The sequence below is a fragment of the Hyperolius riggenbachi genome, chromosome 5, assembly GCF_040937935.1.
Source record: "Hyperolius riggenbachi isolate aHypRig1 chromosome 5, aHypRig1.pri, whole genome shotgun sequence".
NCBI classification, from domain to species: domain Eukaryota; kingdom Metazoa; phylum Chordata; class Amphibia; order Anura; family Hyperoliidae; genus Hyperolius; species Hyperolius riggenbachi.
Genome location: NC_090650.1, coordinates 427,340,718 through 427,354,633, shown reverse-complemented (window position 1 = coordinate 427,354,633; position 13,916 = coordinate 427,340,718). Strand labels below are relative to the sequence as shown.

General features: G+C 44.9%; 1 protein-coding gene across 5 annotated transcripts in view; it reads right to left on the bottom strand.

The window, feature by feature from the left end:
* Window positions 1-13,916, bottom strand: part of LOC137517893 (KH domain-containing, RNA-binding, signal transduction-associated protein 3-like) — a 221,813-nt gene that overhangs the window by 192,258 nt on the left and 15,639 nt on the right. Inside the window, exon 1 of one of the 5 annotated variants that reach the window (XM_068234965.1) lies at window positions 6,872-7,045. The exons of the other annotated variants lie outside the window; for them this stretch is intronic. Within the exon in view, the coding sequence (XP_068091066.1) occupies window positions 6,872-6,923 (52 nt within the window). The 5' untranslated portion in view covers window positions 6,924-7,045. Of the gene's footprint in view, window positions 1-6,871; window positions 7,046-13,916 lie in introns of those variants that run through there. 5 annotated transcript variants of the gene reach the window in all.

Below are 13,916 nucleotides of genomic sequence, written 5' to 3'. Positions count from 1 at the left end.
TCTACCTTCAGCCGGCGACACCTCTAGTTACCTAATACTTTGGGGAACCACTAGTTACTTAATACTGCGGGTACCTCTGTCTGAAACCAGTAAAATGGAAGCCAGAGGCACTCTGGAAAAAATGGTGTCATCATCATTCATGACAATTATAAAATCCGCAAAAAGTGGCAATACATGGAAATTTGGGTGCCTGAAGGTGCTCGATAAAATAGCGGGCACCGGGGCTACTGGTTATTTTGTCAGGTGCTTCTGGGAGCCCAAATTTCTGCTCATTGCTGCTGGCTTTACAACAGAGAGGGGAGTTTAAGAGTTAGGCTCCATGGGGTGTGGGGTAATAGTTAGTCATCAAAAGGCATTAGGAATTGGTAGAGGGAGGGTTAAGGGTTATGCATCAGTAGAGGGAGCAAGACTTTTTGCTGCCTAAGGCAAACTTGTAAGGATGCCCTCCCTCCCATATGGAATGATCGCACAGCATCCGACAACTTACTCTGCTTCATTTAATGTTCTCTCATGACATGCTGCAGCTCTCCACAATAGCACACTGGCTGGCTGGCTGGATGCAAGTCTGCTCACCCTCAGCCAGTTAGTCGTCCTCCATCCCTCTTCCGTCAGTACAGCAGTGCCACCTCCTCCCTTCTGCTGTGCAAGTGAAATGAAACACTGCTGCTCTCCTGCCTCCCCACTCCTCACTCACTGTCAGACTCCTCACACTGCACAACAATCTGCTTTTCCTTCACCTCGCTCTCCTCTTGATTCTCCTCCTACACTGACTGCATGCTCTTAGTGTAAACACAGTACAAACATGCTGCCCCTGTAATCTCTGCACCTGATGCAAATGTTTCCCCTTGCGATTACCATGAGAGAACCGGCCCTGAGTGGGTTCTGTGTGAGGGTAGGGATAGTTTAGGTCACAGTAAAATGTTGGTTATATAAAATACAGTATATATATTAGGCTGTACTTGCATACTATATGATTGTAGTTTGTAAATTATTTTACATATTGCTGTTTGAGATATTTGCAGTGTTTTAAAGGAAACATTGTCCCTGTAACCAGATAATGATGTAATGTCCCCAATAGGTTTGCAGCCTGCTCACTGGTCAATGGTTTAGAATCACCACAATATTAATGTCCTCCTTGTGCTCTTCCCTGCTGGGATCTTATTAAAGACCTCCCATTCGAGCCCCTGCTGCCTGACAACATGCTCCAGTGATGTAATCAATGTCAATGCAATGACAGTCTCATTGTGCAGCACTGTGACTTGCCACTTTTCACCTGACTTAGAACTGATTAAAACAACACACATTTTCAGTGCCTCTAGATCCTGTTTTATCTCATTTTTGGAGATTTTACTGAGTTCACTTTATCTCAAAATAAAAGAACATATAAAAAAAACAATTAGCAGCCATGGGAAAAATTTAGCGTTAATTTAGCACCTAATTAGGCACTTCAATTAACACATGTGTAAAGTGTACATCGAATAACTCTTTTGGTATTACCAATTGATTCATAAAAGCTGCTCCGTCGCCTCTCATGAGTGGCTTAAGGAGCAGCAGGAGACCTGCACACAGCAGGCGTTTATTGATGCTCAGTGGAGCTGTGCGCTTCTCATGTGAAATAAACCATCCTGCAACTCCAATGTGTTCATTTTCTTTCTTTTTTCAGGTTTCCCCTGCCCCCCTCTGGAGCTATGCCAGCCCTACCCCATGGCTATGAGCTGATAACGAGCAGAGGGATAACCCCAAAGCACGCAGGATCTCCCTAACTTGATTTACTCACTACAGCCATTAGCAGTGAGCGGTGATGCATTGCTAGGAACAGTGACAAAGCCTCCACCTCCTTCTAAAGCACCACCTCCCCATTGGAGCTACAGTAAGACCAAACCAGCTTTGCAAACAAAGCAGCTGATCAAGATGAGGACCAGGGAAATGAACCCCAAGAAAATTACAGATAATTAATTCTACCACAAGCAGCGTTGTTTGACTCTAATTGCATGTATACGTGGATAATTCCCTTCTTGGCTTAGAGCTCTGGGCAGAGTTATGGGGGAATGGGGGGCAATTTATGGATCAGTACAGAGGGGTAAGGATTGGATAAGATGATTTGGTAGTCCGGATCTCTAACTGTTGCATGGGGGGGGGGAGCGCTAATCAGGGCCCCCCTTACACATTCTAGACTCTCAGTAGAGATTTTCCAAACAGCTGCCTTGGCCAAGAACCAATGAGAGGCTTAAAGTTGCAAGTAAATGTGCAAGAAGACCTCTGAATACATTAACTAGGATGGGGGTGCTTGCTTGGTCATTTCAATTTAGGGGTAATTGCATAGCACTAGAAACAACTATTCCTTATTATTAGGCACTAATCAAGAACAGGGATGTCCAAAGATTGTCCATTCCCACAAGCATTGAATGTGCTACTTTGTAAGAATGAGGAAGCTATATAGCTGCTTCAAGCAAGCAGGGTCGGACTGGGACCCTGGGGGCCCACCAGAGAAATTTCAACCTGGGGCCCACACATCCCATTACTGCGGTGAAAAAAGGAACATGACCATGCATCGGAAGGTGGGCGTGGTCATGATGTATCATGGACAGGGCCAAATGTACATGAACTTAGCAGCATTGTAATTAAGAAACACTGCTACCCAGTAAAACTTTGCATAGAGTCCCCCTTTAATATAATGTCCCAGTTGCCATACATATGACATGGATTAGATTGTGAGCTCCTCTGAGGACAGTCAGTGACACGACTATGTCAATTAATCTAAGTCAATAAATCTAAGAATCTAAGGCCTCCTTTCCACGGACTGCTGATAGGCAGTGAAATGCCTCTCAAACTCTCTCAACTGCTTACTGCTGCCTGGTAACTGTTTGTTGCTGCATGATAACTGCTTACTTCTGTCTGGTAACTGCTTGCTGAGCACACAGCTCAACAGTTCGTGGAAAGGAGGCCTCAGTCAATCTAAAATCAATTACCTGGTGGGTGGCCTAATATCAATTACCTGGTGGATGGGTGGCCTAATATCAATTACCTGGAGGGTGGGTGGCCTAATATCAATTACCTGGAGGGTGGGTGGCCTAATATCAATTACCAGGTGGGTGGGCTAATATCAATTACCTGGAGGGTGGGCTAATATCAATTAACCCGGTGGGTGGGATAATATCAATTACCCGGAGGGTGGGCTAATATCAATTACCCGGAGGGTGGGCTAATGTCAATTACCAGGTGGGTGGGCTAATATCAATTACCAGGTGGGTGGGCTAATATCAATTACCTGGAGGGTGGCTTAATATCAATTACCTGGAGGGTGGGCTAATATCAATTACCTGGAGGGTGGCCTAATATCAATTACCTGGAGGGTGGCCTAATATCAATTACCTGGAGGGTGGCCTAATATCAATTACCCGGTGGGTGGGCTAATATCAATAACCCGGTGGGTGGGCTAATATCAATAACCCGGTGGGTGGGCTAATATCAATAACCTGGTGGGTGGGCTTATATCAATTACCCGGATGGTGGGCTAATATCAAGTACCTGGAGGGTGGGCTAATGTCAATTAGGGCGACCGATCGTTTCCAGTGTGGACTCAATACTGTATCCCCTGTCTAAATATGTAGACTCCTATCTCCAACCTCTTGCTGTAGAAATCCCCACCTGCTTAAAAGACACAACGGATTTATTGAACAGATTAAGTGGATTCAATGAGGTTCCTGATGACTTGTTGCTGTGCACTTTGGATATCCAGAGTCTGTTCACATCCATCCCTCATGCTGAGGGTATGGAATGTATTGAGAACCGGCTTCTGGATACCAATTTGCACCGCAATAAGATATATTTTTTATTGGATTGTTTAGAACTGGTGTTAAAGCAGAATTACTTTCAGTTTGGGGGTAAATATTATGTTCAAACGCAAGGAACGAGCATGGGGTCCCCTGTGGCCCCGTCTTTTGCAAATCTCTTTGTGGCTGATCTGGAGAATCGGATGTTTTTGCACAATCCCCAGTTTCGGCAGCAGCTTTTTGGATACTTCCGGTTTGTCGATGACGTGCTGATCCTTTGGCGCGGTTCGGAGACAGAGTTCAGAAAGATGGTTGATGAGGCTAATCTGATGCACCCGACTATCAAGTTCACGGCGGAATGTTCGCCAGTGAGCGTTGATTATTTGGATGTTACCATTAGCAAATGCGACGGGAAGTTTCACACTAAATTGTTTAGGAAACCAACAGAGAGGAACAATCTCTTACGGATGGATAGTTTCCACGATGAGAGATTGAAAAAGAGTATCCCTAAGGGACAATTCTTACGAGCACGTAGAATTTCATCGACAGATGCGGAGTACAGAGAGGCTGCTGCCCGATTGGTTAATAACTTTGTTGAAAAGGGTTTTGAACGCAGCGTTCTGGAAAAGACTAGTTCTGAGGTGGGAGATCTTGAACGTGAGTCTCTACTACGTTCTAATCCCAGTAGACACAACAAAGAGGGTCGAATGCCATTTGTCCTTCATTATGGTCATTTATCACGTAAAATTAGGGGGGTCATCTGCAAATTTTGGCCCATTTTACAAAAGGACGCTGAGTGTGGGACCCTGTTCCAGGATTATCCGTTGTTTGCATATAGGAGAGGCAGGACTATAGCCAACTCAGTGTGCAAAAGAGTCCCCGGTGGGAAGTGTGAACAGGGTCGCAAAGGTACCCATCCGTGCTGTGCCTGCAATTGCTGTTCTGCAATCATACGAGGAGAGTATGTGTCTCACCCACATACAGGCCAAAGGATCCCGATTAGGGGGAGGTTCAATTGTAATACTACATATGTTATATATGCTATAAAATGCCCATGTGGGCTCCTGTATGTGGGTGAGACAACTCGCAATGTGAAGACACGTATACAAGAGCACAAGCAAAGTGTTGGTGAATGTGTGAAACATCCAGAGAAGCAGAATGTCCCTGTTGGCCGACATTTTGTTCAGGCTGGACATTCTGTATCTCAATTAAGATGGATGGTGTTGGACACAGTCCCTCCATTAAGGACGGGAGGTGATAGGGAGAAGTTACTACTCCGTAAAGAAGTGGAGTGGATCAGTAAATTAGATTGTGTATCCCCTAGGGGTTTAAATGAACAAATCAGTTACAAATGTTTTTTGTGATCTATTACAGGAAAGAATAAAAGGTGGGATTATATGTACTGCGGGATTCATGATGACCCCTCCACTAATCATTGCAGGGTAGACGGTATAGTAGTTCCCTGTATAGGAAATGTTGTATATAATACTTTTTATGTTCACTTCCTGTTTGTTATTGCACTAAGGTGGGACTTCCTGTGGGAAATCCTTGAAATGGGATGTAGTTGTGGTGGGCGGGACACTTGAGGAAGGGTCAGTTGACTCGTAACATGTAGTGTGTCTTGCTCAATAAACACAAACGCAAGTTTGAAGCCTGTGGAGTGCCTTTTTCTACATTGGTGGAGTGTACGTTTGGCAGGAGTGGTGGACCTGCAGAGAAAGAGCACCGGCATTTGCTACCTATATCAGGTTAGCTGGATCTGAGCACCAAGGTGGATTATTCATTGGGCTAATGTCAATTACCTGGAGGGTGGCCTAATATCAATTACCTGGAGGATGGGCTAATGTCAATAACCCGGTGGGTGGGCTAATATCAATTACCTGGAGGGTGGGCTAATGTCAATTACCTGGAGGGTGGGTGGGCTAATGTCAATAACCCGGTGGGTGGGCTAATATCGATAACCTGGAGGGTGGGTGGGCTAATATCAATTACCTGGAGGGCGGGTGGCCTAATATCAATTACCTGGAGGGCGGGCTAATATCAATTACCTGGAGGGTGGGCTAATATCAATAACCCGGTGGGTGGGCTAATATCAATTACCTGGAGGGTTGGCTAATGTCAATTACCTGGAGGGTGGGTGGGCTAATATCAATAACCCGGTGGGTGGGCTAATATCAATTACCCGGAGGGTGGGTGGCCTAATATCAATTACCTGGAGGGCGGGTGGCCTAATATCAATTACCTGGAGGGTGGGCTAATATCAATTACCTGGAGGGTGGGCTCACACAAGCCTAAGTAAGGCAGGGTGGGTGATCTAATAAGTGAGCTTACACTTTGAAACGTCTTATGTACATAGGCAAAAGAGGTTAGTATGTTAGTATTAGGCAGAGTAAAGAGGGAAGGTTAGTGTCAAGGTGGCCATTAACGATACAATTCTCCAGATGATCGACCATCTGATTCGATCGTAATATCGATCGGAAACAATCATTCAAGATCACTAACAGAAGTAATGATGCTAACCAATTTGATCAGACCAATGAAATTGATCCAGAAAATGAATCTATTCCATTAATCTGATCAAATTGCATAGAAGCTTTCATTCCGTTAGTGGGACCGAACGATCAAAAGATATTGCGATTAGGTGATCGTCTGGAGAATTGTATCGCTAATGATCATTAGAAGAGGAGAGAAAAATAAATGCAATGCAGGTAGGTCATCCACACAAATAGATGTGTTAAATGGATAGAACTTGCTGCAATTCAGTGACAATAACTGCACAAAATAATCATCAATAAAAAGTGCAAATGCTATAATCATACACCAGGAATACAATAAACTGCATAGCATGAAAGTGCAAACAATACATTGTTGTAAACTAAAACAAAATACAAAAAGAGGGATGAATAGTGTGAGAATTCTCCAGACAGGAAAGAGTGGAGATAGGGAGTTGTGTGAAATACAATAGAGAGAAGAGCTGACAGCTATTTCAGGCTCAGCTCAGTGCTGGGACAGGAGAGTGTGTGCACGAGGGGAGGAGAAGTGTAGTGTCTGCAGCACTGACAGGCAGGAGGTAGCCAGAGGGTGAGATAAAAGAATACCTGCTGGCAATGGCATTCCGTGGAGGAGGCGGACCAGCTGGACCAAAGACATGTCTGTGCTGGCTGATTCAAATTACCCGCGCTGTTGCAGCTTTCTCCTCACTGCTGTGCACGTGGGGGGCAGGGCCTCTTCCAGTAACCAGAGTGACTCTCGTCTCTGGCTGTATTCCCATCTCTGTCTGCTGTAGAGCGGAGGGGTGGGGCCACGCCCACTTGCTGTGTTTTCTCTGTTCAGCCGGAACTATAAACTAATTGCCGGCTGGAGACAGAGAGCGCAGGGAGGCGGAAGGTTAAAATAGTCCCTTTGCCTGCCTGCGTCTCTGCAACAATCTACTGGGGGGGGTGATTTTACTTATTGAAATGGCCCAGCCAGGGCTGCATTAAAGAAGATATTAAAAAGCATGTAGCCAGAAAAGGCGCCCCGTCTATGGGCCCCATAGTTATCCCTACGCCACTGGCCCTGGGGCCCACTGGAGATGTGGAGGCGGGGCCCACCGACCAAAACATCGGCACTTTGCTGGGTCAGTACGATGCTGCAAGCAAGACACCAGCAGCTGGACAGCTGGCAGGGCCACACCGAGGCAGAGGGGAGAGAGACTCCAGCCTCAGGGCGCAGTGTAGGAGGGGGCGCACAATTCACTCAGCTATTATTCCCCTATTGTGTTTGAAGCAGAGAGAAATAAGAAAAGAGGATACATGGCAGTGACTGCAAGCCAGATAACTAGGGATTAAGGTGTTGGGGGCCCTGGGGTGCCTCTTAGTCTAATAGCAATCACTGTGGGACGGCCGGGGTGGAAGGGATGGAGGGGCGCACTTTGGTGTCTCAGCCTAGGGAGCTGGAGGACCTTGTCAAGGCTCTTACAGCAGGTATATGAACTTGGGGGGAACCACCACACTTACTGGATTTTTCTTTGCTATCTATCAGCTCCTTTAGAAGTGTGGCAGAATAAATGTAGCTTGGGGGTGGGGGTTAGACCCACAGCATTTGTTTTTTTTGTTGTTGTTTTTTTGCTTGCTTGTTTTGCTCACCCTGGAGCTGATCGCGAGGTAACCAAGCAAACATGCTCAGTGCTGCATTGCCTTAGAGCACCTGTTTATGGAAAAGCTCAATGTCACATCGTCTTCAGGAATTACACATTCAGAAAGCTTATGCACTCAGTGGTAATGTATGTAACGCAGCTTGCTGCATTGTTTCTTCATCAACCCCCTGGAGTGCACAAGCCTATGGGAAAGGAAAATAAACTTTGTGTTTCAAATTTCTCACTTGGTAGCCAGTAAAACGTCCTCCGCGTCCTTCTCACAGGACTGATCACTGGATCCTGGATAACCATCTACATATAGTAATCTGAACATTTGTATATTGCTTTTCTCCTGTCGGACTCAAAGAGCTCAAGAGCTGCTGCTGCAGCAACTGGGGCGCACTCAAGAGGCCACCCTGCAGTGTTAAGGTACATACACATATCGTAATTTCGGAAACGACCATTCGTTTGGACGTTTGAACGTCCGGTCGTTTGGATATCAAATCGGGGTGGTGTATGGCTTGTCGTTCAGCTGACAAGACTGGACTTGAACGATCCACTTGGCAGATCGTTCAAATACAGTCCGTACACATGCCCAATTTGACGTCCAAACAACCGGATGCTCAAACGTCCAAACGACCGGTCGTTTGCAAAAATCTAACGTGTGTACAAGCCTTTAGGGAGTCTTGCCTTGAACTCCTTTCCGAATATGTACTGACCCTAGCCAGCATTCAAACCCTGGTCTCCCATGTCAAAGGCGGTGCCCTTAACCAGAACACTATCTGCATACAATGCAAGTAGCTGTTAATTAAAGATATTCTTTGGATTGTAAGCTCAAAAGGGCAGGATTCTCTCTCTGTTGTGTCTTTTTTTAGGGATGCTTATTTGGAATCCACGAAATTGAAATTTCTGCATTTCCGATCAGAAAACAGAACTCAAAAAGAGACTGCAGACTTTTTCTGCAAAAGACAGATTAGTGCAGTCATTTTAGACCAATCGCAAGACTTGGATACTGTGATGGCCTAAATTCCCATGGTATTCCGGCAGCCACAGAAAAATTGTGCATTCTCTAAATTGTTCAAAACTGCCGAGTCAACTTGGAAGTTTTTAGCCAATCAGAGAGTGCAAAAACATGACAAAAAAAGACTTCTCGGAAATCGGAAAATCGGAAATCAGCATTGGTAGAAATCGTAATTTCCCCTGAATCTGAAATCATAATTTCTGACCATCCCTAGTCTTTCCAAGCTGCTGTACATTTTTGTTATTCGCTATACGGATGTCAATATAAATATTGTTACCAATATAAATATTGACCCTCACTGATAAGAAATTCCAACTATAAAACACTTTCCTAGCAGAAAATGACTTATGAGAGCAAGAAAGAGATAAAAAGGGGAATTTGTTATCAGTGAGGGTCACACTGTAGTCACTTCCTGTCTGAGTCAGGACTGAGTCAGCCACTTACATACCTGATATTTAACTCTTTCAGGCAGAGAAAGAAAAAAGGAACACAGCATAGTTATTAGTGTGCTAGGCACTGTACATACACATGTCTATCTCATCATGTCACATGTCACTTTGGGTATCCTTTAACCTGAGTGGGGACAGGTCTAATCTCCCCGCCTGCTGATACAGTGGTTACCTTAGCGGTAACCCTGGTTTGTGAGTATATTTATTGAAATTACTCTTTTCTTAGTATGAAAACTTACTACACTATTTTGGGCTCTCTGTGTCCCTCTTTTACTTTAACTTATAGCATGTATTGGTGGATAGGAAGGAAAAGAAGAGTGATGTTTCAGGATTCTTGACTTTCTCAAGTGCTCTTAACAAAAGCTGAGGAGTCTGAAATGGTTCTCCCGGGAACCATCAATGGTTCAATGTAAGTTATAATATTTGGAGGTTGACTTGTGAAGCCTCCATTGGTGATGCTCCCAGATATTGATTTACATTTTCAGATCACACTGTCCGTAAATAATGAGTTTAACAACAGTTGCCATGACAACTGTATCAGCTGGGAAAGGTAGAAAGCCATAAATCTCAGTGATTCATACATTCTGGACCTCATCTGTGGCATCAGCTCACCAGAGCAGGCCGGAGAGAGGTCCAGCAGGTAATGCCATCCAAATAATATCAAAATAACAATTTTGTTTTAAAAATACTCCCTTTGAGCAAATTTAAAGGGACTCCGAGCAGTGCAGAAACTATGGAAAGATGCATATCATTTTAATGCTCTCTTTCTCCTCTTTCCAATGATATATAAACCGCAACCCTGCACCTTTTAGTTTTCGCTATTTTTGCGATTGAAATTGCCGCGGCTGCATTGTATTACACAGGGCGACTTTTTCCTAAAGTCAGCAGCTCCATTCAGCTGAATAGAGCTGCTGACACTGGGGAAAGTGTTGTCCTGTGTAGTGTTGGGCGAACAGTGTTCGCCACTGTTCGGATTCTGCAGAACATCACCCTGTTCGGGTGATGTTCGAGTTCTGATGGTGATGGTCTTCGGCCAAACTGTTCGGCCATATGGCCGAACTAAGAGTGCATGGCCGAACGTTCCTCGAACGTTCGGCTAGCGCTGTGATTGGCCGAACGGGTCACGTTTAGTGTTGGGCAAACATCTAGATGTTCGGGCCGAACATGGCCGCGATGTTCAGGTGTTCGAGCCGAACTCCGAACATAATGGAAGTCAATGGGGACCCGAACTTTCATGCTTTGTAAAGCCTCCTTACATGCTACATACCCCAAATTTACAGGGTATGTGCACCTTGGGAGTGGGTACAAGAGGAAAAAAATTAGCAAAAAGAGCTTATAGTTTTTGAGAAAATCGATTTTAAAGTTTTAAAGGGAAAACTGTCTTTTAAATGCGGGAAATGTCTGTTTTCTTTGCACAGGTAACATGCTTTTTGTCGGCATGCAGTCATAAATGTAATTCAGATAAGAGGTTCCAGGAAAAGGGACCGGTAACGCTAACCCAGCAGCAGCACACGTGATGGAACAGGAGGTGGGCGGCACAGGAGGAGAAGGCCACGCTTTGAGACACAACAACCCAGGCCTTGCATGAGGACAAGAAGCGTGCGGATAGCAATTTGCATTTTGTCGCCATGCAGTCATAAATGTAATACAGATGAGAGGTTCAATAAACAATAAACAGTAATTGGTGTTGTCCAGAATGCGCACAATGCGTGGGTTGCGTTCAATGCAGTCCTAGGCCGAAGAGGTCATAGCCTAGGGTCACAAAAACCTGTTTATTTGGGCAATTTCAATGGTGGCGAGTCTGACGTACATAAATCACAGCAATGGCCGTTAGCAACGTCTGAATCTCACGAAATGTCTCATGCAGGTAGAAGACATATTGTTAGACTTGGGCTCCAAAGATGGGTTCCCTACATCTCTGCAAACCAGAGTTACAGGGCTCCAAATTTGGTAAAATCCCCCATAGGCTTTTATTGGGCCTCCTATTTACAGTTCCAAAATCTCACATCTTTTCAAAGGGCAATTGCTCAGCAGTGGCAAATTTTCTAGCATTGTAGGGACCCTTAGGGGGAACATGACTGGTGAGTTTCGGGCCCCTAGGCCAAAGAGGTCATAGCCTAGGGTCACAAAAACCTGTTTATTTGGGCAATTTCAATGGTAGTTATGCTGACGTACATAAATCTCAGCCATGACCGTTCGCAACGTCTGAATTTCACGAAATGTCTCATGCAGGTAGAAGACATATTGTTAGACTTGGATTCCAAAGATGGGGTCAATACATCTCTGCAAACCAGAGTTACAGGGGTCCAAAATTGGTAAAATCCCCCATAGGCTTTCATTGCCTCCCTATTTCACTTTCCAAAATCTCACATCTTTTCAAAGGGTCACAACAAACAATAAACAGTAATTGGTGTTGTCCAGAATGCGCACAATGCGTGGGTTGCGTTCAATGCAGTCCTAGGCCGAAGAGGTCATAGCCTAGGGTCACAAAAACCTGTTTATTTGGGCTATTTCAATGGTGGCGAGTCTGACGTACATAAATCGCAGCAATGGCCGTTAGCAACGTCTGAATCTCACGAAATGTCTCATTCAGGTAGAAGACATATTGTTAGACTTAGATTCCAAAGATGGGGTCTCTACATCTCTGTAAACCAGAGTTACAGGGCTCCAAAATTGGTAAAATCCCCCATAGGCTTTCATTGGGCCTACTATTTACCGTTCCAAAATCTCACACCATTTCAAAGGGCAATGGCTCAGCAGTGGCAAAACTCACCAGTCATGATCCCCCTAAGAGTCCCTACAATGCTAGAAAATTTGGTACTGCTGAGCCATTGCCCTTTGAAAAGATGTGAGATTTTGGAAAGTGAAATAGGGAGGCAATGAAAGCCTACGGGGGATTTTACCAATTTTGGACCCCTGTAACTCTGGTTTGCAGAGATGTAGGGACCCCATCTTTGGAATCCAAGTCTAACAATATGTCTTCTACCTGCATGAGACATTTCGTGAAATTCAGACATTGCTAACGGCCATGGCTGAGATTTATGTACGTCAGCATCACTACCATTGAAATTGCCCAAATAAACAGGTTTTTGTGACCCTAGGCTATGACCTCTTTGGCCTAGGGGCCCGAAACTCACCAGTCATGTTCCCCCTAAGGGTCCCTACAATGCTAGAAAATTTGCCACTGCTGAGCAATTGCCCTTTGAAAAGATGTGAGATTTTGGAAAGTGAAATAGGGAGGCAATAAAAGCCTATGGGGGACTTTACCAATTTTGGACCCCTGTAACTCTGGTTTGCAGAGATGTAGGGACCCCATCTTTGGAATCCAAGTCTAACAATATGTCTTCTACCTGCATGAGACATTTCGTGAAATTCAGACGTTGCTAACGGCCATGGCTGAGATTTATGTACATCAGCATAACTACCATTGAAATTGCCCAAATAAACAGGTTTTTGTGACCCTAGGCTATGACCTCTTTGGCCTAGGGGCCCAAAACTCACCAGTCATGTTCCCCCTAAGGGTCCCTACAATGCTAGAAAATGTGCCATTGCTGAGCAATTGCCCTTTGAAAAGATGTGATATTTTGGAACTGTAAATAGGAGGCCCAATGAAAGCCTATGGGGGATTTTACCAAATTTGGAGCCCTGTAACTCTGGTTTGCAGAGATGTAGGCAACCCATCTTTGGAGCCCAAGTCTAACAATATGTCTTCTACCTGCATGAGACATTTCGTGAGATTCAGACGTTGCTAACGGCCATTGCTGCGATTTATGTACGTCAGACTCGCCACCATTGAAATTGCCCAAATAAACAGGTTTTTGTGACCCTAGGCTATGACCTCTTCGGCCTAGGACTGCATTGAACGCGACCCACGCATTGTGCGCATTCTGGACAACACCAATTACTGTTTATTGATTATTGAACCTCTCATCTGTATTACATTTATGACTGCATGGCGACAAAATGCAAATTGCTATCCGCACGCTTCTTGTCCTCATGCAAGGCCTGGGTTGTTGTGTCTCAAAGCGTGGCCTTCTCCTCCTGCGCCGCCCTCCTCCTGTTCCATCACGTGTGCTGCTGCTGGGTTAGCGTTACCGGTCCCTTTTCCTGGAACCTCTTATCTGTATTACATTTATGACTGCATGCCGACAAAAAGCATGTTACCTGTGCAAAGAAAACAGACATTTCCCGCATTTAAAAGACAGTTTTGAAACTTTAAAATCGATTTTCTCAAAAACTATAAGCTCTTTTTGCTAAATTTTTTTTCCTCTTGTACCCACTCCCAAGGTGCACATACCCTGTAAATTTGGGGTATGTAGCATGTAAGGAGGCTTTACAAAGCACGAAAGTTCGGGTCCCCATTGACTTCCATTATGTTCGGAGTTCGGCTCGAACACCCGAACATCGCGGCCATGTTCGGCCTGTTCAGCCCGAACATCTAGATGTTCGCCCAACACTAGTCCTGTGTAATACAAGTAACTATGGAAAGATGGGTATCATTTTAAAGCTCTCTTTATCCTCTTTCTGGCGACACCTAAATTGTCGCCCTACGCCTT